Here is an 18,975-nt window from a genome sequence, read left to right on the forward strand (position 1 = left end):
CCTTAACTGTACTTTCCTTTCCTCAGCTTCCCCCCACCCCCCAGGGCTCCAGTCACCTTTGTGAAGAGCTTTGAGATGTTCTCACAATGTGAAAGGCGTTATATAAATGTACATTCTTGTTGTTTTAAATTCATTTGAAAGTTATTGAAATTTATTCAATTTATTGCATGTCTGAGAGACTAACCTTTACGAAGTAGAACCTCAGGAGCTATGTAGTTTGGAGTTCCAACCAGTGAGTGAGCAAGGCACCTCTGGTGCTGCCGGGCAGCCCTCTGCTCGAGCGTTTTTAACCTGTCTCCACACCTGCAGTCGGACAGGTCTCCCCAGAGATCACTTGGCTCCATGCTGTCCTGTCTGACGTGACTCCCTTTAAAGAAAATTAGAACATAGCAGGTGAAATTAAATTTCTGCAATATCTTACCCATGTTATTTTGCAGAATAAAATATTTGGGTTACAACTCCAGCAGAATTTCTTTATTATTAACCAGAGTCCAAGTGAGCAGACCTTGAATCTCAACAACATAAAATGGCTACAGTGTTCGAGTATGTCAGAATGGGGTATAAATAAGACACTTTGTACAGAGACAATGAAAATAATTTAAAACTGCTATTTTTTAAACACGGGTTGTGATTGTAGCTTACCTTATTAAATTTACCATTTCTAGTTCAATTAGTTTCACTGAAATTATCTAAGATAAATCACTTAATCTGAAGTTTCAATAGGTAACCATGTGTAATCCTATGCACTTGTGTCCCTTCACACTTATGAGTCACTATTTTGGGGCTCCAATGTGTGTGCTATGCTGCACTCTCTCATTGTGTATAATTGTCTTATTTTAAAAGTCAGATTAATCGTCTCACAGGGTTTTAGATCACACACATGTGGGAATGTAGTCTCCTGCATTTGCAACCTTTACATTAATGTAATACATGAACTGGAGTTAAAAAAAACTCAGGATGGTGCTGCATAAATGTATTACTTTTTGAGAGCAACTGAGGACATCTGCAAACTATCAATCTATAACCTAAAACTAAGATTATCTGGATCTCCTTTTTGGGTATCCAGCTCATTATTCTCAGTTTATATGCATTGGCAGTACTCTGGAAATCAGCTGGTTTGTTCTTTTCAGCCACCCACTCACTTTGCAGGCCATTTTTTCCTAAAAATAAGAAATGTTAAACTTGAAAAATAAAGGTAATGTTTTGGTGATGAAAATGGTCTGGAATTTAGATAACAAAATATTAAGAAGTTAGTTTGCAACTCAATGGTGCTCAGTTGAAGCAAAAATAAAAAATGTGAATTCCTACCCAGTATTTATTGCAAATAATTGAAATCTAATTGTGCTTGAATGCAAACGCTAACACACTTGAATTTAGTATTTTAAGCGTTCTGGACACTACCCTGCGTGAGTGGTGCTATATAAATGCAAGTTGTTGTTTAAACGTAGGTAGCCGAGTCTAGATTTGAGACAGTATTCAGTGGACTAAGAATCCGTTTTTATTATGTGACTCGGCTGCAGTGCCATAAGGTAGTGATAACTTTGTGTGAATGTCATCACAGACAAAACAGTGTGCAAATTAAAGTGAGTAAAATTATTTCAGTTAAGTAATAGATATGAGAGCAAGTTCTCGGCTGTAATCACATTTTCGAGTTTAGATGTCAGGTATAAACCACTTAAATTTAGATAGTTATCTAAATTCAAGAATTATTATTCATATTATTAACTCTTAGGTACGTATGGATTACATCAATGTTAGAATCATGTTCTATTCAATGCAGAAATTGTCTGCTCAGATGGAAATAGAGGTTATTTTAAAGTTTATTTAACATCTCCCTATGTATGATATCTGAATACGATTCAATGTCTGCATGGAATTCAAACTCTCCCTTTTTTGGTGGGCCAACCAAATAAGCTTTCTTGATTGAATATTTCTTCATTTATGGTCGAACCATGGGCATCTCAGCTCTGTAGGGAGTGGGGAAAAGAGCACTGATTTAGAATGGACCTGCCTGGACTGCTGTGAATGTTCGGCAGACCACTCCCAGGCTGTGGGCCATGGGTTGGCCATCACTGCCCTCGAGGGATACATCTTGCTTACCTAATTCCAGAAACTGTTAAGCGCAGATTGGGGACCACTGAGTTGGGGTTCTGATGGGAATTTAGCCAGCCAAAACTGCACAGATTGTCATCGAGAGCACTGTATGGTAGACCTCCCACAGCTTGTCTATCTGGGACTATTCTACCCATTAAGACTTTGACTTGCAGGGATAACTGGAGCTGAGTGGGAAGAGACCCTACTTCTAGTGGGGACTGTCCTGAAAGTGTCCTGGTGAGCAACACAATGTTGTTGTTGATGAAGTGGAAACAGCAACCATTTTTTTCATAGACCCATTATAACAATGTATCTAATTTTATGGATACAACATGCCAAATTATAATGGAGAATGAACATGACAAAATCTAAAAGTTGAAGTGTCACCATGAGAGCCTATACCAGTGGTAGTAAGACAGCTTTCATCAGTAATTAAATTCAAATTGTATTCAATTAATAATAATAATGGTTTCATTTATATAGCACCTTTCAAGTCAGAAGGATGTTTCAAAGTGCTTCACAGCCAATTTGCACACAGGAATGTCCCACAAACAATTACAATGGCACAGTTATAATTCTGAAACATTTATAGAAACAGATTCCAGAATGACTAAACATTCAATTGAAGACTGTGCTTGTAGTTTCAATGGAGAGTCTTTGATTTCCAGAAAGGGCATCACTGCTCTGAGCCGTAACACTTTGGTTGTCCTCACAGCCAAAATGAAGCAAAGCCATATTAAAAAGCTACACTAATTTAGACAAAGCAAATTTAATGCAACACATTTTCCTCCATTTCCAACCCAATCCTCTGGTTAAAGGGGAAAAACAAGACTTCTGCACAATCTGAGCCAACATCATTTACAATTAGTTTGCAGGAAGTTAATTCACACAGCCAAACTGAGTATTAAGGATTATTATTATTATTATCAATTTCCCTCCGTCATACCCCTCCACCATTGTCTCCTCCCTTAATCCACAGATGAGACATGTGTCATCTACAAAGAACTATTAGAGAATGAAGACCACACAATTCAAAGCAAGCAAATTTAAATTAGAGACTTAATCTCAAAACTATCTCATTCCAAATCAAGTTCTATACTCTTGACTATGCATTAAAAATATACTTTAAACTAAATTTAGTCATCAGAAGCACATCTGAAATGATACCCACCTTTCTGGTAGTATTTTGAATCATGAGTCCACCTGAATCCAGTACACAGACCAAAGTCTGTGAGCTTAATGTGTCCATCAAGATCTATCAGAATGTTATCAGGTTTAATGTCCCTGTGGATAAATCCCATCTTGTGTACACTCTCAATGGCTAAGGTCAATTCTGCAATGTAGAACCTTGCCAGTGACTCTTGGAAAACTCCCATGCGTATCAATAGACTCATCATGTCTCCACCAGGGATGTAATCCATCACAAAGTACAAGCTATCTTTGTCTTGGAAGGAATAGTAGAGTTTGACCACCCACTCGTTATCAGCTTCGGCAAGAATATCTCTCTCCGCCTTCACGTGAGCCACTTGGTTTCGACTCAGGACATCTTTCTTCCGCAAGGTTTTCATGGCATAAAGAGCATTGGTGTCCACTTTCTGGGCCAGGCAAACCTCCCCAAAGGCCCCGACTCCCAACGTTTTGATTTTAACAAAAAGGGACTTGTCCATTTTTGCTCGTTTCAGTCTGTTGTAGTTGGACTCTTTTTGATTCAGCATTTTCCTCATCTGTTCCTGTTCTCCCTCAGATAATCCAGCCTTGGGTGGGGTAAACAGAATACAGGGAAGACAAAAAAAAAACATTTGTCAAAATATTGGTCAAACAGTAACAGTGAAACCGATGATGGTTGTGCACAACCATTTTATGCCCAGCAAGGTACACAAATGATGAGATGAATGATCAATTTATCTAGAGGATTTTTGGCCAGGTAATCAGAAGAAATTCTTTTCTCTTTTCAAATAGTGCCATGGAATCTTAACATCAAGTCAGACAGGACCTCAGTTTAATGTCTCATCCAAAGGATGGCACCTTGGACAATCCAATGCTTACTCCAGGATTTCTCAGTTCAAATTCAATGTGAACCCACAACCTTCTGGCTCAGAGGCGAGAGTGCTAGCAACTCAGCTAACATAATATAATTTTCTGTATTAAAGGTGAGTTAGACCTCAAGTTATATTGAGGTTTAAATCAATGCTTCATAAACGGATTCCTTTATAAACTCTGCAAGTTGTAAATGGGAACTCCTTTTGGTAACCTCAAGTACATCATTCTCACTGGGGGGGGGGGGGGGGGGAAACTCGAGACTGACATACTAATCTAGAATTTCTGCTGGATAACATAGCATACATAGTTCGTTTCTGGAAGGAGTTTCTTTCCATTTGCAAGTCGGAATCATTATTTAAAAAAGCTCATTAGTAATCATAAGGAATACCATAGCATAGTGGTTAACACACTATCCTCACAGTAAGTAGGAACCCAGATATTTGTTGATTGGCGGATTGCTTTCAGGGGGTAATAATCCCCTCAAAAAAAATGGTTATTTATTCCATGACTGTTTGTAGGAAATTGCTGTGCACAATTGGCTCCCGTGCTTTGCCCACAAAATCACAAAATACACAGTCAATCCACTTTACAATATATTCTATGAAGCGCTTGGAGTCGTCTCAATGACGTGATAAGGTGCTTTATCAAATACAAGGATTATTATTATTATTAAGTAATCACTACAATTTAGACCTCACTGTGTAACAAAGTCATTACGAATTAGAATTTTATTCATTAAATGTACTCAAAAGCTGAAAATTGAAATTGAATTGAAGTCCCTATCCTGTCCACAGTCAACATTGTTCCTACTGATCCAGCTCTCATTTTTCTAAAGATCCTGAACTCACTTCCTCACCTGTTGTATGTACAACCACTGCCTCCTCATTATGATCCATTGTAACAGAAAGCTCTTATTTTGTTACCACAAGAGCTCAATGGGCAATTATTTGAGTTCGGTGCCAATGACAATTTCAATTACAACATTGTACAACTACAGATTAGAAACAAAGGACAAATCTGAAACAGTAATAGCAATCCTTGTATTTGACATAGTGCCTTAAATGTCAACACATCTCACAGAACTTTACAGATTTCAGTAATGATGTCTCTTGACATAAAAAGCGTTATATAAATGTAAAGTTGTTGCAGCTACTTAAATTGGAATGGAGTCCTGTAGCTCAGCGTTCAGAGCACTCGCCGCGCAAGCGAGAGACCTGCGTTCGATTCCTGGCAGGGTGAAATGTTGGGCAAGTTTCCTTATTCCACACGCCTCTGTTTACCTAGCAATAAGTAGGAACCCGGTTGTTAGTTGATTGGCGGATCGCTTTTCCGGGGATAATAATTCCTCAAACAAACAAAAAAAATTTGGTCACTCAATCCACGACTGTTTGTGGGACACTGTCGTGCGCAATTGGCTGCTGAGTTTCACCCACAAATATACAGTCAATTCACTTTATAGTATATTCTGTGAAGTGCTCTAAGACGTCTAGAAAACTTGAAAAGCGCTATATCAAATGCAAGGATTATTATTATAAACTGAGTAACCAGACAGGCTCATTTATTAAAGATTAAGAAGTTGGTCTGGTCTGTGGTATCAACCAGCTGAGAAACACTGCCTTTGACGCTGGCATAAGCCAATTTATTAACTTCTCTACTCAGCACAGTTCTGCATTTTGTTTATATGGGAGCAGGTTGTGCTACACATACACTATCTTTTGATCTAAATGCTCCGGAAAATAGATCAGTCAGGGAGAATAATTAAACTTTCTAGTGAAATCAGACTGTTCCTTCAGGATATGGATGGCAGATGTTGAACATGGAAAATGTAGAGGTGCTTTTCTGAAGTTGAGCTAATAATATTCCTTTCATTTGATATTGCACCTGCAACATCAAGATGTCTCAAAATTCTTCACAGGTAATTGTTACCAAGTGTAGTTACTATTGTAGGCAGACATAACAACTAACACAGCATGAAGTGATTGACCAATTTGTCTGGAGGACTATTGGCCAGGCCACTGGGAGAATTTCCTTTCCAATAGTGTCATGGGAAAAGGGAGAGGGTAAATAGGGAGAAGATATTTCCAATGATAGGAAAGGCAGTGACCAGGAGGCATAGTTAAAAGTTAGTCACAAGAACAGCAAAAGGGGAATTTGGAGGATTTTTTTCATCCCAGGAGTTGTTGGGATGTGGAACACCCTGCTAAATAAGGTGGTGGAGACTAAGTGCATTGTAGTTTTCAAGAGGGAAGTAATAAACAGGTATATGAAAGAGAGAAGCCCAAAGGGGTATGGGGGTAAGGCAGAACAGAGGTGTTGAATTGATCTCCTTACTCTATGAGCCAATGTGGCCTCAATGGGCCGAATGGTCTCCTTCAGCGCTGTAGATATCTATGGGATCTTTAACATCCAACTGAACTGGTAGACAGGGCTTAAATTCAACATCTCGTTCAAAGATCAGCGCATCCAGTACACTACTGAAGGAAATCTGCATTGTTGTAGTATAAGCCTGGACTATGAGAGCAACAATCTGATGTCCACAAACTTTCAACCAACAAACAAGATTGCTACCAATTGACACCTAATTTGACACAGAAGCCCATCATCATGCTTAGAAGCATTCAAACCAGATAGAGTTTCATGCATGCCGTTCACACATGGAAATTCCCACATTTAGAATGGAATATGCACTTTCATCCCAGACAGATGCACCTTGCCTAGCGATCATTAGACGTAGGTTGGCAAGAGCCAAGATGTGAAACCAGGCGACCGATGGTGTTTAACCAGCTAAATTGCATAGTTTGCTCCTTGAAGGGACTGGCAAGCAAGCTTCCTGCTGCTTGTCCAACTAGGACCACTAGCCTGGAGGGCGGGGGGAAGCAAGGTAATCAAAAGCATGGTCGAAGAGGAGTGTCTTGAGATGGATCTTGAAGGAGGCAAGGGAGGGGGCGAAGTGGAGGGACTGTAGGATGGAGTTCCAGAGGGTGGGGGTAGAGTGACAGAAGGCCTGCCCGCCAATGGTGAGTTGGGCAAGGCGAGGGACGTGAAGCAGGCCAGAGCCCGCTGAACAGAGGGAGCGGGAAAGATGGTAGGGGGTTAGGAGGTTGCAGAGGTAGTGGGGAGCAAGGCTATGGAGGGTTTTGAATGTGATGACCAGGATCTTGAACTGTATCCTCTGTGTGATGGGAAGCCAGTATCGTCAGGCAAGGATGGGGGTGATAGGGTCACAGAGCTTGGTGCAGGAGAGGACATGGGCTGCAGAGTTCTGGATGATCCACAGCCTATGGAGGGAGGAGTTGGGGAGGCCGACAATCAAGGAATTTGTGTAGTCAAGCTTGGATGTTATGAATACGTGCATGAGGGTTTTGGCAGCCTGCGGTGTGAGACAATGGCGGAAATGGGCGATGTTGTGGAGGTGGAGGAAGGCAGAGCAAGTCATGGCACCGATGTGGGGTAGAAAGGATAGTTGAGGCATGAGGTGTGAAGGCACTGACAGGAGCAAATCAGGAGGGCCTCGGTCTTGTTGACGTTCAACTGAAGAAAGTTAGCTCTCATCCAGGCCTTGATGACTAACAGACATTCTGTCAGGACAATCGTGGTCCTGGAATCAAGGGTGGAGGCAGAGAGAAACAGTTGGGTGTCATCCACATACATGTGGAAGGTGACCCCATGTCTGCGGATGATGTCACCAAAGGGGAGCATATAAATGTTGAAGAGGGGACCAAGGACAGAACCCTGAGGAACGGCATACAAAATGGTGCAGGGGCTAGAGGAGAAGCTGTTTGGGGAGATGAAGTGGAGGCGGTGTGAGAGGTACGATCTGAACCAGTCAAGGACAGAACCATGAAGGTCGAGGTGGGAGGAGAGGCAGTGGATGAGGATAGAGTAGTCAACGGTGTCGAAGGTAGCAGAGAGGTCAAGGAGGATGAGGAGGCAGAGGAAGCTCTGGTCGCAGATGGACAGAATGACACTTGTCACTTTGACCAGGGCTGTTTCTGTGCTGTGAGCAGCACGGAAACCCGATTGGAGGAGTTCGTGAAGGGAGTGGTGGGAGAGCAAGGAACAAAGCTGGGAAGCAAAACTCGTTCCAGGACCTTGGAGAGGAAAGGGAGGTTGGAGATGAGGCAGTAGTTTGAGAGCACGAATGGGTCCAGGGAGGANTTTTTTTTAAGGATAGGAATGATGACAGCCATTTTTAAAGGGGTGGGAACAGTACCAGAGGACGGGGAGAGGTTTATGATGTTGTGAATAGAGGGGCAAGGAGGTGGAGCTGGGAGGTAAGGAGAGGGGTAGGGATGGGGTTGAGGGAGCAGGTGGTCGGTTTCATGTGGGTTATAGTGGTGATGAGAGAGGAGGGGGAGACGGGTTCAAAGGTGTGGATGGAGGGCTGGGGTGAGAGGAGGAAGATGGGGAGGGGCTAGTAGATGGAAGGGCAGAGGCAGCTGAGCAGATCCTCTTGACTTTTGATTCAAGGAAGTCCAGCATCGCCTCGCAGTTGGCATTGGAGGTGAGGATGGGCAAGCATTAGAGGGCGGGCGGAGGAGCCGGTCCTGCTAGCTGCTCTGTCATCAGCAGTGCTATGAAGTCCTACAACCAGCTCGGCTCAGAAACCGGTTCACCAACGAGGGCCAACCACTGCCGAAACATTTAATACACATTGGTGACGAAGATTAGAGGTGCTGTGTTCAACATCGAACCAACTGTGTAGCTGATCTGAGAGTCAACGAGTTTTAAAACTGGGTGCCTAAAGTGGGAAAGTGTTGCATTTTCTATCACTGCAAACTCAATTTGTTGAGCACAAAAACACAATTAACATATAGTAAATAAAACAAATACCTTTGACATTTCTTGTTCCAACTGGAATCTTCTATTTAACTTTTGCTGATAGGTTTTCATAATGTTTTCCACATGTTGTTCCATAAAGAACTTAAAAGCAAAAGGGGAATAACTTTTAATTCTCGACTCCCTTTTCTCTTCATCTTTGCTATTTTTACGAACAGGCACAGGAGATGTTTGGATACGTTTTTTGTCCTTGCCAGTCTTTTCGGATTTGTGTGGTTTGTCGTTTTTCTCATTTTTCTCATTGCTGCCATCCTCGGTTTTATTGCAGGTCAAACTATGGACACCGTGGATACCTTGCTCCACACCCACACACAAACAGTTTGTGTCAAACTGCTCTGCACTGTTCTGAAGCAACAAGTGTTTGGGATACGGTGGGGGTGGGCATCTACGTAGGCTATCTTTCATAGGGTAATCATCAGGCTCAAAGACATAGGCTGCAGCTCCTCCTCCTGTCAATGATTTCTGATCCATTACATCCGTATTATCCACCGCCTGAGCCTGTTGTAGCCACCCTGGATGTGAAGGTGCCACAGCCGTCTGAGGCTCAGGCCTGGGAACTCTGATACTCCTCACTGGCTGAAGAATAGGGGCAGAGGTTACTGTTGTTATTGTATTGGTGATACTTAGTGATGATTCTGCTTTGTTGGTCTGAACCTGTCTCACTGAGGACGATGTCTGCAATTGACTGTTGAATGAATTAGTTCGGTTTGGTAACTGGGCGTCTGCTCTGAGATGACTAGGCTGCCTTGATAAGCCTTCCAGCCCAGTGCTCTGCAAAGAATCCCTCCTTGATGGAGATGGTGTTTGCCAATGTTGCACCTGGGAAGTGTTGATATCATAAATGTCCATGTTCAGGCTATTTCTTGAAGAGGTCATCAAATTTTGGGCGAGTTCTGAAAAGTCATTTCCAAATGATGGAACCAAGCTTGACATCATCTGCATTTGGGGCGAAGTGGGACTCTGCTGTCTGTGATTGGAGTGGGGCAGATATAGAATGGTTGTAGGCTGTTGGAAAGTGTGTCCTGGCATGGCCTGAGTAACAGGTCCTTTATTCTGAAGACTTCCATAACTTCCATCTGTTTCCATCTTGTTTTGGAAAGATGAGCTTCTTTGGACAGTATAACCTAAAGACACACTGTTTTCTCCTTGAGCTTTCAAATGCTGCCTCATATAATGTGGATTGGTTGGCCCTTGGGTGCCCTGCAGTGAGATGGATTGGCTACTGTGGTTTGGAAGCGTGTAACTCATCATTTGAAGAGGCTGGGCAGCATCACCTTTTGCTGAAAACGTTTTTTGTTGAAGTTTAATATCAAGAGTTGCGGATGGGAATAGAGCATTAGATGGAGGGTTCTGACTGCTAAGCACAGAGTGAGGTCCTATAGGAGAGCACCTCTGTACTGGAGCACTGATTGTCATACCCTGTCCTGTAGCAACTAAAAAGTTCATGTTGAGCGTGTTTGAATATTGCCTTGGTATTTCTCCATGTAGATTTGTAGTCTCATTTGCAGTCTCTCCCAGTTCATATATTGGATTACTCATCTGGTGATAGGCAGACAAAGAGTCATTTGATCCTTCAAAACTTGGCCTGCGGTTAAGAGGATGCGGTCCAACACCTTTCCCTTAAAATAAGCAAATGACATGAGATGATTAGGATAATCTGTGTGCTGCAGTTATTTCAGAAAATGATGGATGCTAATGTTACCCAAAGGAAGAACAAGGCTTAGAAACAAATTCAGCTAATTGTGTAATGTAGAACTTGTTGCCTGAAGCAGTAATTGAATCGGATAGTATACTCAGCTAAGAGGAAGTTAGATGTGTACATGAGGGAGAAGGGAATAGATGGGTAGAGGAGGGAGAAAGGAGTGGCTGCAAACTCATGTGGAGTATAAACACTGGCACAGACTAGATGGGCCAAATGGCTAATTTCCTGGTTGTAAATTTGGCCACATTACACCAAGATGCCTAAGCACTCTGATCACTGATAACTTTACTAACCTTGACAGCTGAGCATATTCAGTAATTTACTGATCTTGGCAACATGAGCCTATAATGGTATTTCCTATTAGAATCTAACACCAGAAAGCATGATAAATTTACAAACTATTGCGAAAACAACAACAATTTTTCACATCAAGAGCAAGTCCCAAGGCACTGGACAATAGAGGGTTTACACCTGAGCTGATGTTTAGGTTTAAGAGGGATGGGGGTGGTCGACCAAAGGCGCGGTCGAGAGGAAAATCTTGAGTCAGACCTTGACATACACATTCACCTGAATAGTCAGTAATTTACCAATGATCAATCACTCTCCCTAGTGCTGTTACAATGAATCAGTTTTGTTGAATCTAATCCTGTTGAGGATACAGTGCAGCACTGTTACAAATAAAATCTCCCATTCTTAAAATGACTGGTTTGTTTGATTCGCTTGGGTCTGGGATGAAGCAGAAACAGATACTTGTACATTACAGATGTTAAATTTGGTTTAAAAAAAATGTCAAAAATGCATGGGATGGGGATGTAATCCAGACACATTTCTTCATCTCCTTTCAGTAAACGGAAAAATGTCATCATAGTTCTTTAAGCTTTAAACAAATAAAGCCTAACTATGCAAGGAATGTTCAGATGAAAATCCAGTTACAGACATATGTCATTACAGGCTACAGATTTCAAGACTGATTTTAAATATTATTCTATATTAACACAGGGGTCTGACACATACGGAAACCAATTACCATGCTAAGGCACTATAGCAAATGCAAGGATTATTATTACTATGACATCAAATGCAAGGATTATTATTATAAGACTAAAGGAAATCTCAGAGGTAGGATGGGAAAGGGCAAAATTTTAAAAGTCAATCAATGGAGTCTGGCGAGAAAGGTGGTAATGGGCTTGTAGAGGAAAGGATAGGGAAAAATGGCATGATTAAACCAACACTAAAATAACACTAATGAATATCTCTTTTGCTATGTTTGCAAGAAAATACAGAACAATAAACATTAACTCTGTGCTACTCGTCCACAAATTTACCAAATTTACAAATCACAACATAAACTTTCCTATGCGACATTATCATGCAGCCTGGACACAGTTCACTGCACAAAATGAAATGCAAACATCCCTTCAGTCAGTATCAGGTTTGTACCCTCCGGTGCATAATCAGAATTGTCAAGCTCTTTGTCCTCTAGGCGTGAAAGGCTCTGTAGAAGTGTAAATTGTATTGCACATTGATGTTTGCAAGTGATCCCATATTTACCTGGTGATGTCTGCTTAATAACTCTTACAATCTGTTCAGTCCTGGGATCTAGGTAACCCATCTTGCTTATATAGTCCAAAGCTGCTTCAATGCTTCTGCTACCAGTTTGCTTCAGAGCTCGGATAGCCATCTCCTAAAAATAAAAATATAAATCTTTTAAGAAGAATCTTGATTTGGGATGACAAACACATTGAATTATGATCTGTTTACATTTCAACATATCTACTACTTGAACTTGTTCTGATATATCCTGGGTTACTCTTGAATAATGGCCACTAGGGTGCAGTATCGGAGGGCAAGAGCCCCAGGCGCTCTTGAGTCTGTAACCTAGTATAAAAAGGGAGTCAAGAGCATTCAGGGGAAGATGAGAATGGAGTAAATTGACAAGAGAAAAATAAGTTAAAAAAAATTACTTGTGTTAATTCATTTTCCCCTCTGAAGTCAAATGTCCTGGTGTAATTAAAAAGAAGCTATATTAAAAACAAAACTATGAAATCAAAGATGGGATTCCACCAATTATTTCTCTCTCTCAGAACCTGGCCTGTTTTTTCACACAGAATTATTTGGGCCAACTGTTGCAACTTTCATCCAGTCCATCCTGTTATCCCACTCAATTCAGTGAGTACTGCAGGCATAACTCAAGGAATGAGCACATTAACAGGCGATGTTGGCGCCTGTCTGTTGGAAACAAAACAGATGCTTTTGCAAACACCTTTTTTTTTTGAGTAAAAGAAAATGCATTTTCAAATTTTTGGGGGTGAGCCGGATGCATACGGAAACCGAACACCATGCTTAAGGATATCCAAACCAAGCTGAGAATTCCATGCATCCCACCTATACATGGAAATTCCAGAGATAGATTGTTGAAATGGAATGGGGACTCTCTTCCTGGAGGGAAGCATCCTGTTTACCCAATTCCGAAAAGTATTAGGCATAAGTTGGGGACCCCAAAATGTGTCTAACCAGCTGAAACCGCATAGCTTGCCATTGATAGCACTATCTGGTAAACTTTCCCGCTGCTTTTCCAGCTAGGACCACCCTACCTGTTAGGGCTTTGGCTTGCATGATTAACAGAAACTGAGTGGGGTATTCCTTGTCCCAAGTGACTGATCTGTCCTTCCAGGTCCCGCTGATGAGCCAGGCTGGTTGTGCTATCATCAGCAGTTTCCTGGAATACTGTGGACCCGCCTGGTTCAGGAACTGGACTATCGAGACCGCCACAGAGGGCTGATTCGATTCCAGTATTCCTTGCCAAACATGTCATCTTGGATCCAGTTCAGCTCCAAGGAGACTCCGCTTACCTCCCTCCCACCCCCCCCCCCCCAGGAGGATAGTTGTAAAAGATAGTTTCAAATTGTAAACAACACTATTTCTCTTAGAGCAACATTCAATTTCTTTGGTACAGTATAATTAATAATGGACCCTTTTTACAGTCTTCTTTGAATAGTTTACATTAAAACAATTAATAGCATCTCATGTACATAAAAGGATTTTACTATGGGCATTTGAATAATTATTCAAATCTCCCCACTCGTGCCAGGTTAGACTTATTCAAATCCTATACAATAGTTCAAAGAATTGAACAAAGATTTTAGTTGCTGGGGAGAAAACACGAGGGTGAATTATTTGTATATTTATAGTAATAACATGCAAATTTTCAAAAATATTAAACTCATGGATGATCTTTTACGTCCTGTAGAATCGGCTGTAAAGGTAACATGTTTTAAATAAATCTCCTGCCTTCAACCATTGTCCACAATGTTTAACAAAGGTTTTGTGGAGAGCAATCCTTGCTACGTCAATGATCCAGTGGCACATTGAGCAATTGTAGCCCTTGAGAATGACAATAGCACCCCACGAGAATTGTATCTGAAATCACAGAAAGTTATAGCACAGAAACCGTCCATTTAGACCTTCAAGTTTGTGCTAAAGTTTTTCTACGCATGAGACTTTAACGTTCAGAATTTGTGCCACTTCATGTTTTCCACTCCCCGCACCTAAAATCTTTGTTGAGGTTTTCAATTTAATTCTATAACAATAATCCGTAAACTTTTGAAATGCATCACCTGATGGCGCCTTTACCCATCGGACCCAATGCCATTGAGGAAGTAGATATGCAGTTTAATGTTCAAGCATTCACCACCTCAAGAGACAATTTTCAGAGCAAAGGAAACCGATAATCTATGTAACCAAAACATTGACATATGGGAAGAGTTCTTTTTGGAACAGATGAGTTGGTCACATTAAGGTCAAAAACATAACTGGACTTGAAAGGTTAACTCCTCCACAAATATTTCACATACTAGTTCCCTCAAGCTTCAGATATACAGTGTATACTTACCTGCTAAGAAAAACAACACAACTTTGAAAGCTCTCAGTCAAAAATAATTATCCACATTCCAACAACTTATCAAGGTTAATTGTGTCAAAATAATATTAATAAAAATTAAATACCGTTTTAAAAACACAGTTGTAGCACAGCCCCGGTGGTACAGTGGATAGATTATGGACAAGGTACTTACTGGTTTGAAACCTATTTGAGAAAAGCCCCGGTGGTACAGTGGATAGATTATGGACAAGGTACTTACTGGTTTGAAACCTATTTGAGAAAATTGAGTACGCTGGTCTCAACTGGTGAGGCAAAACTAGTCTCAGCCTTCTCAGTTAGAGGAGGAAAAGGTCCCCATACTGCACCCTCTACTGGTTGTGCATTTGGGGAAAGGTGAAGCTTGGCTGGGACACCCTCTCCAGTCAAGTTACTCTTCGTGGCATTCACTGAGACTTGCACATGAACAACAGGCACTTGGGCAAAGTATCAGAGGTTAACCAGTGACTGTGGAACTATACCCCAGAATGAGAATCCAGACCAGGAGCAGAGGCATATGTCAGCAGGAAGAAAATTAGAAGAAAATGGAAACAACAAAATTACATTTATAGAGTGCCTTTCACGTCGGGAGGACGTCCCAAAGCGCTCATTTTTATAATTTTTTAAAAAAAAACTAAATGTAAAGTAAGATATAGATAACACAGATAGCTTGTTGGTAATAATATTCTTCACAGGATCAGTCTGGGTGAACACTCCAGAACACTCATTCTACTACAGCCCCCCCGCCCCCACCCACCCTTTATTTTTGGTCAGCTAGGGTCTGACAGACCCAGAATGTGCATTGGGGGTACTGCTGTAGTCTAACCAGCTAAAACGGCATAGCACTATTTGGCACTATTTGGCAAGCTTTCCCAGTTAAAACTTCCCTACCCATTAGTGCTTTGGCTTTGCAGGATTAAGAGGAGTTGAGTTTGAAGAGTCCCTGCTCCAGTCACTGATCTGCCCTTCTTCTAAGTCCTGCCAATGATCCAGGCTGGCTGGGCTGTGGACCTACTTGATTCAGTAACTGGATGACCGAAATGCCGCAGAAGGTTGGCTCAATTCTGACATTCCATCTCCCCCATCACTGCATCAAGCTGATTTAAGAGTCCAGTGTACTGGCTTCTACCACATTTCCTGGCAACCAGTTCAAGTTGTTGATCACTCTCTGCCTAGATATAAAAATACCCATTTGAATGTAAATATTTCCTCTTAATAGTCCTTGTATTTGATTCAGCGCTTTAACATGTCATCAAAGCCTACACAGGATATACTATAAAGTGGATTGACAGTGGGGTTAAAAAAAACTACGCAAAATAGCAGTAAGTGATGCCTTGATGCCAGAAACGTGCTTCAGGAAGTAAAGTGCAGCTCCTCCCGGGAAATCTACATACGTCACACTGAACCATGAGAACTTGACTCTGACCCATCAATGAAAAGCTTCAGAGAAACTATTCTGTGCTGCATCTTCCTCATAAATTCCTCCATAGCCATTTGTTCAGTGAAGTAACTTCAAGTACAATCTTCAAACTTTTTTAAAAAAAAGAACATAAATTAGATCTGATAGCTGAATGCCAGCTCAACAGGCAATACACTAAAGAAAATCCCAATCGTAAAAATCTGTCCTGCTGAAATAAATGGCCACGTCAGTTTACCTTCACCTTTTACAGAGCAGGATTAACACATGCTCACATTTCTGCTGTGTGATTATGGTCCATTTGCAAGCAATTACCAGAGTCAGCTTCAGTACAAGAGGGCACGAGGTCACCTTGAAGTCTCTGGGTCACAGTAAAACTTTGTTATGCCTGAAGTTAGCTTGGAAACTGGTCGAGAACTGGTTCAAACAGGACCAGATCTCAAGCAGTGCCTGGAATTCCTCCTCTCCTCCGCCAATCACTACGCACATTTATTCTCTAATGGGATGGCCAGCATATTAGCTAGTATAGTAGCCATTCCCTTTGCTGTGCAGATGCCATTGCTCCCCAGAGCTAGAAGGAAGACCCACCTTGGGTACCTTGACCCAGATGATCACTTTGGGAGGAGGCGGTAACATTCCCTGGAACAAAGCATGAATTTCTCAAATCCTTACAATTACCACAAAGCTGATAGCCATTTAGCCCATCAAGCCTATGCTGATGCTAGCCTCTCTCCTAATCCTCTGCTCTCTCCTAGGATCCTTTTACAATGTTTCTCTTCAAATATTTATCTAATTCCCTAATTAAATTAATGTTAGTTATGATTTCTGCTTTAATAGCTACTTGTGGTTTATACCACTTCCACCGAAAGGGATTCTAAGCCGACAAATCTCTACCCAGAGTGCTAATACCCGTTCTGTCCTGCACACTGAAACTCCATCCTGGAGACCCTCCGACTCGCTCTCTCCCTCCCCTAGATTAAGGCCCATCTCAAAACATACCTCTGTGACTGCTCATTTCGGTAATCTTTCTCCTCCCCCAACCTCCCTCGGCTTCTAGCCCCAACCCAGGTGCCCAGTTTATTGACAAACACTTTTAAGATGTCCTCCTCATGTGAAATGCGCTATATAAATGTGATCTGTATTGGAAATGCATTATATTGTTCTTTGATCAGTTTTTAGGATTCATTTAGCGATGATTTCTTGTGCTGTGCAGTCCCTTTTCGTGATTAAAACAGTACAGTGGGGTGATGAATTATGTGTTAAAACACATTTTGATGATCATGGTTACAACACATTGTTGCACTAGTGTTTATATTGATTTGCTCTTAAAGTTCTCTGGCACGCTACCCTGCGTGAGGGGCGCTATATGAATGCAAGTTGTTTTTGTTGTTACTGATTCAAGAAGCCACCTTCAGGGATTCTGCTTTATAAAAAAATCTCCAAATTCTTTTTTGTCAGCCGGGTGTCTGACGTGCAGAAGCCCGTCACTATGCTTGAGAATATCTAAACCAAACTGAGTTCCAGTTACGTATGCCTCTTGCACATGGGCATTTCCCTGGTCCGAAATGCAGTGCACACTCTCTCCCTGGAGGGTTGCAATCCTGCTTACCAAATGTGAAACAGTAGCACATTGCATACTTGGCCTGATTCAAGGTGAGTGAGCAAAGTGCTGAGCTTGAGTAAAAGTTAAAGAAAATGGAAGGAAGCCAGAGTTTCTGTATTTCTATGTGCATTTTGCATTACATCTTAGGTAAGGAACCCTCTCTCCATGTATTCAGCTGTAGTCAATGACGTCTGTTGGTTTACATTTATGGCAAAAACATGTTCCTGGCTGACGTATGAAATCACCACCTGACTATTTTGTATCCACGCTCAAGTACAAAAATCATTGTCCAAACACTGTGGCATTTGTTTCAATAAATCATACAGTGTTTTAAATTGTTTTAACACTTGGCCTGTTTGCTAGTTGCTACTGTTGTATCACAAAAATAATGCTTCCCAAAATCTATTCACACTGTTGCCATTTGAGGAAGAAAATGGGGGACCATGGGATAAAAATGAGTAACTGTGGCACAAGCACATGAGGCTCCAATACAGCCTCACAGAAAGCCAATGCCACATTTAGTGATGTCCCAATCTCAGCAGTCAGTTATAGCCTTTGGACGTCCTCACAATGTGAAAAGAGCTATACAAATGTAATTTTGTATTGTACAGTACAGCATTGTCAGAACACTGTGAGTGCCTGACTGTATATCTAACCAATCCTTAACCAGTATTACAGCATTTAATGCAGTGAGGAATTTTTAAAAAATATATATTTTTGATACTTTTAAAAAAAACACCACCTTTCTGTGAATCAAATAACTAGTGGGTTCTCTGGAAACAAGAGCTCATTTGTCAGATAGACACAGTAAACTACATTACTGTGGATTATGCAACAGCTGCTCAAGCATTCACAAACAAGGCTCAATGTTGTAACTCTGACTCGACTTCATAAACTACTCATACAATTAGTTAACAAGACATTCCACCCTCTTCTGATGAAACTTTCATGTCACCTCAAGCCACGAACAGCAAGCAGCTGGGTTAAGTATCTCAGGGTCAGGTTTCTGTACATTTGCAGGGCCTTCTGGAGAATTATTCGCATAGTTTGTGCATAGCTAACCAACATGACATTCCACAGAGACAACCGCTTCACTGGAATAACAGCTGCAAGACTTGTGGGCTCCCCAGCCTCCTGTCCAAGGAATGAACAAAAGACGACATCTCCTCACTGAAGACATTCCAGCACCCATTAGGTTAGTACCAAAAAGGCTCGCCCTCCCCAAGCCCTCCCAAGGTTTCAGAACTACCATCATGGATACTGAACTCCCCAACAAAGGCATCCTTATGCAAAAGAAGCCACATAAAGATTGCTCAAACCTATCCACAGCAGGTTCTCTACAGGAAGCCATAAAACGACTAGTG

General features: G+C 41.5%; 1 protein-coding gene across 3 annotated transcripts in view; it reads right to left on the reverse strand.

Moving 5' to 3' along the window:
- Window positions 1-18,975, reverse strand: part of lats2 (large tumor suppressor kinase 2) — a 46,385-nt gene that overhangs the window by 6,452 nt on the left and 20,958 nt on the right. For 2 of the 3 annotated variants that reach the window (XM_007900669.2, XM_042334145.1), the window contains exons 3-6: window positions 12,227-12,359; window positions 8,968-10,592; window positions 3,266-3,848; window positions 185-367 (exon numbers count right to left, since the gene is read on the reverse strand). In XM_007900669.2, the coding sequence (XP_007898860.1) occupies window positions 185-367; window positions 3,266-3,848; window positions 8,968-10,592; window positions 12,227-12,359 (2,524 nt within the window). Of the gene's footprint in view, window positions 1-184; window positions 368-3,265; window positions 3,849-8,967; window positions 10,593-12,226; window positions 12,360-15,482; window positions 15,505-18,975 lie in introns of those variants that run through there. The other variant, XM_007900675.2, reaches the window with a different exon arrangement.

The sequence above is a fragment of the Callorhinchus milii genome, unplaced genomic scaffold, assembly GCF_018977255.1.
Source record: "Callorhinchus milii isolate IMCB2004 unplaced genomic scaffold, IMCB_Cmil_1.0 Scaffold4, whole genome shotgun sequence".
Classification (NCBI taxonomy): domain Eukaryota; kingdom Metazoa; phylum Chordata; class Chondrichthyes; order Chimaeriformes; family Callorhinchidae; genus Callorhinchus; species Callorhinchus milii.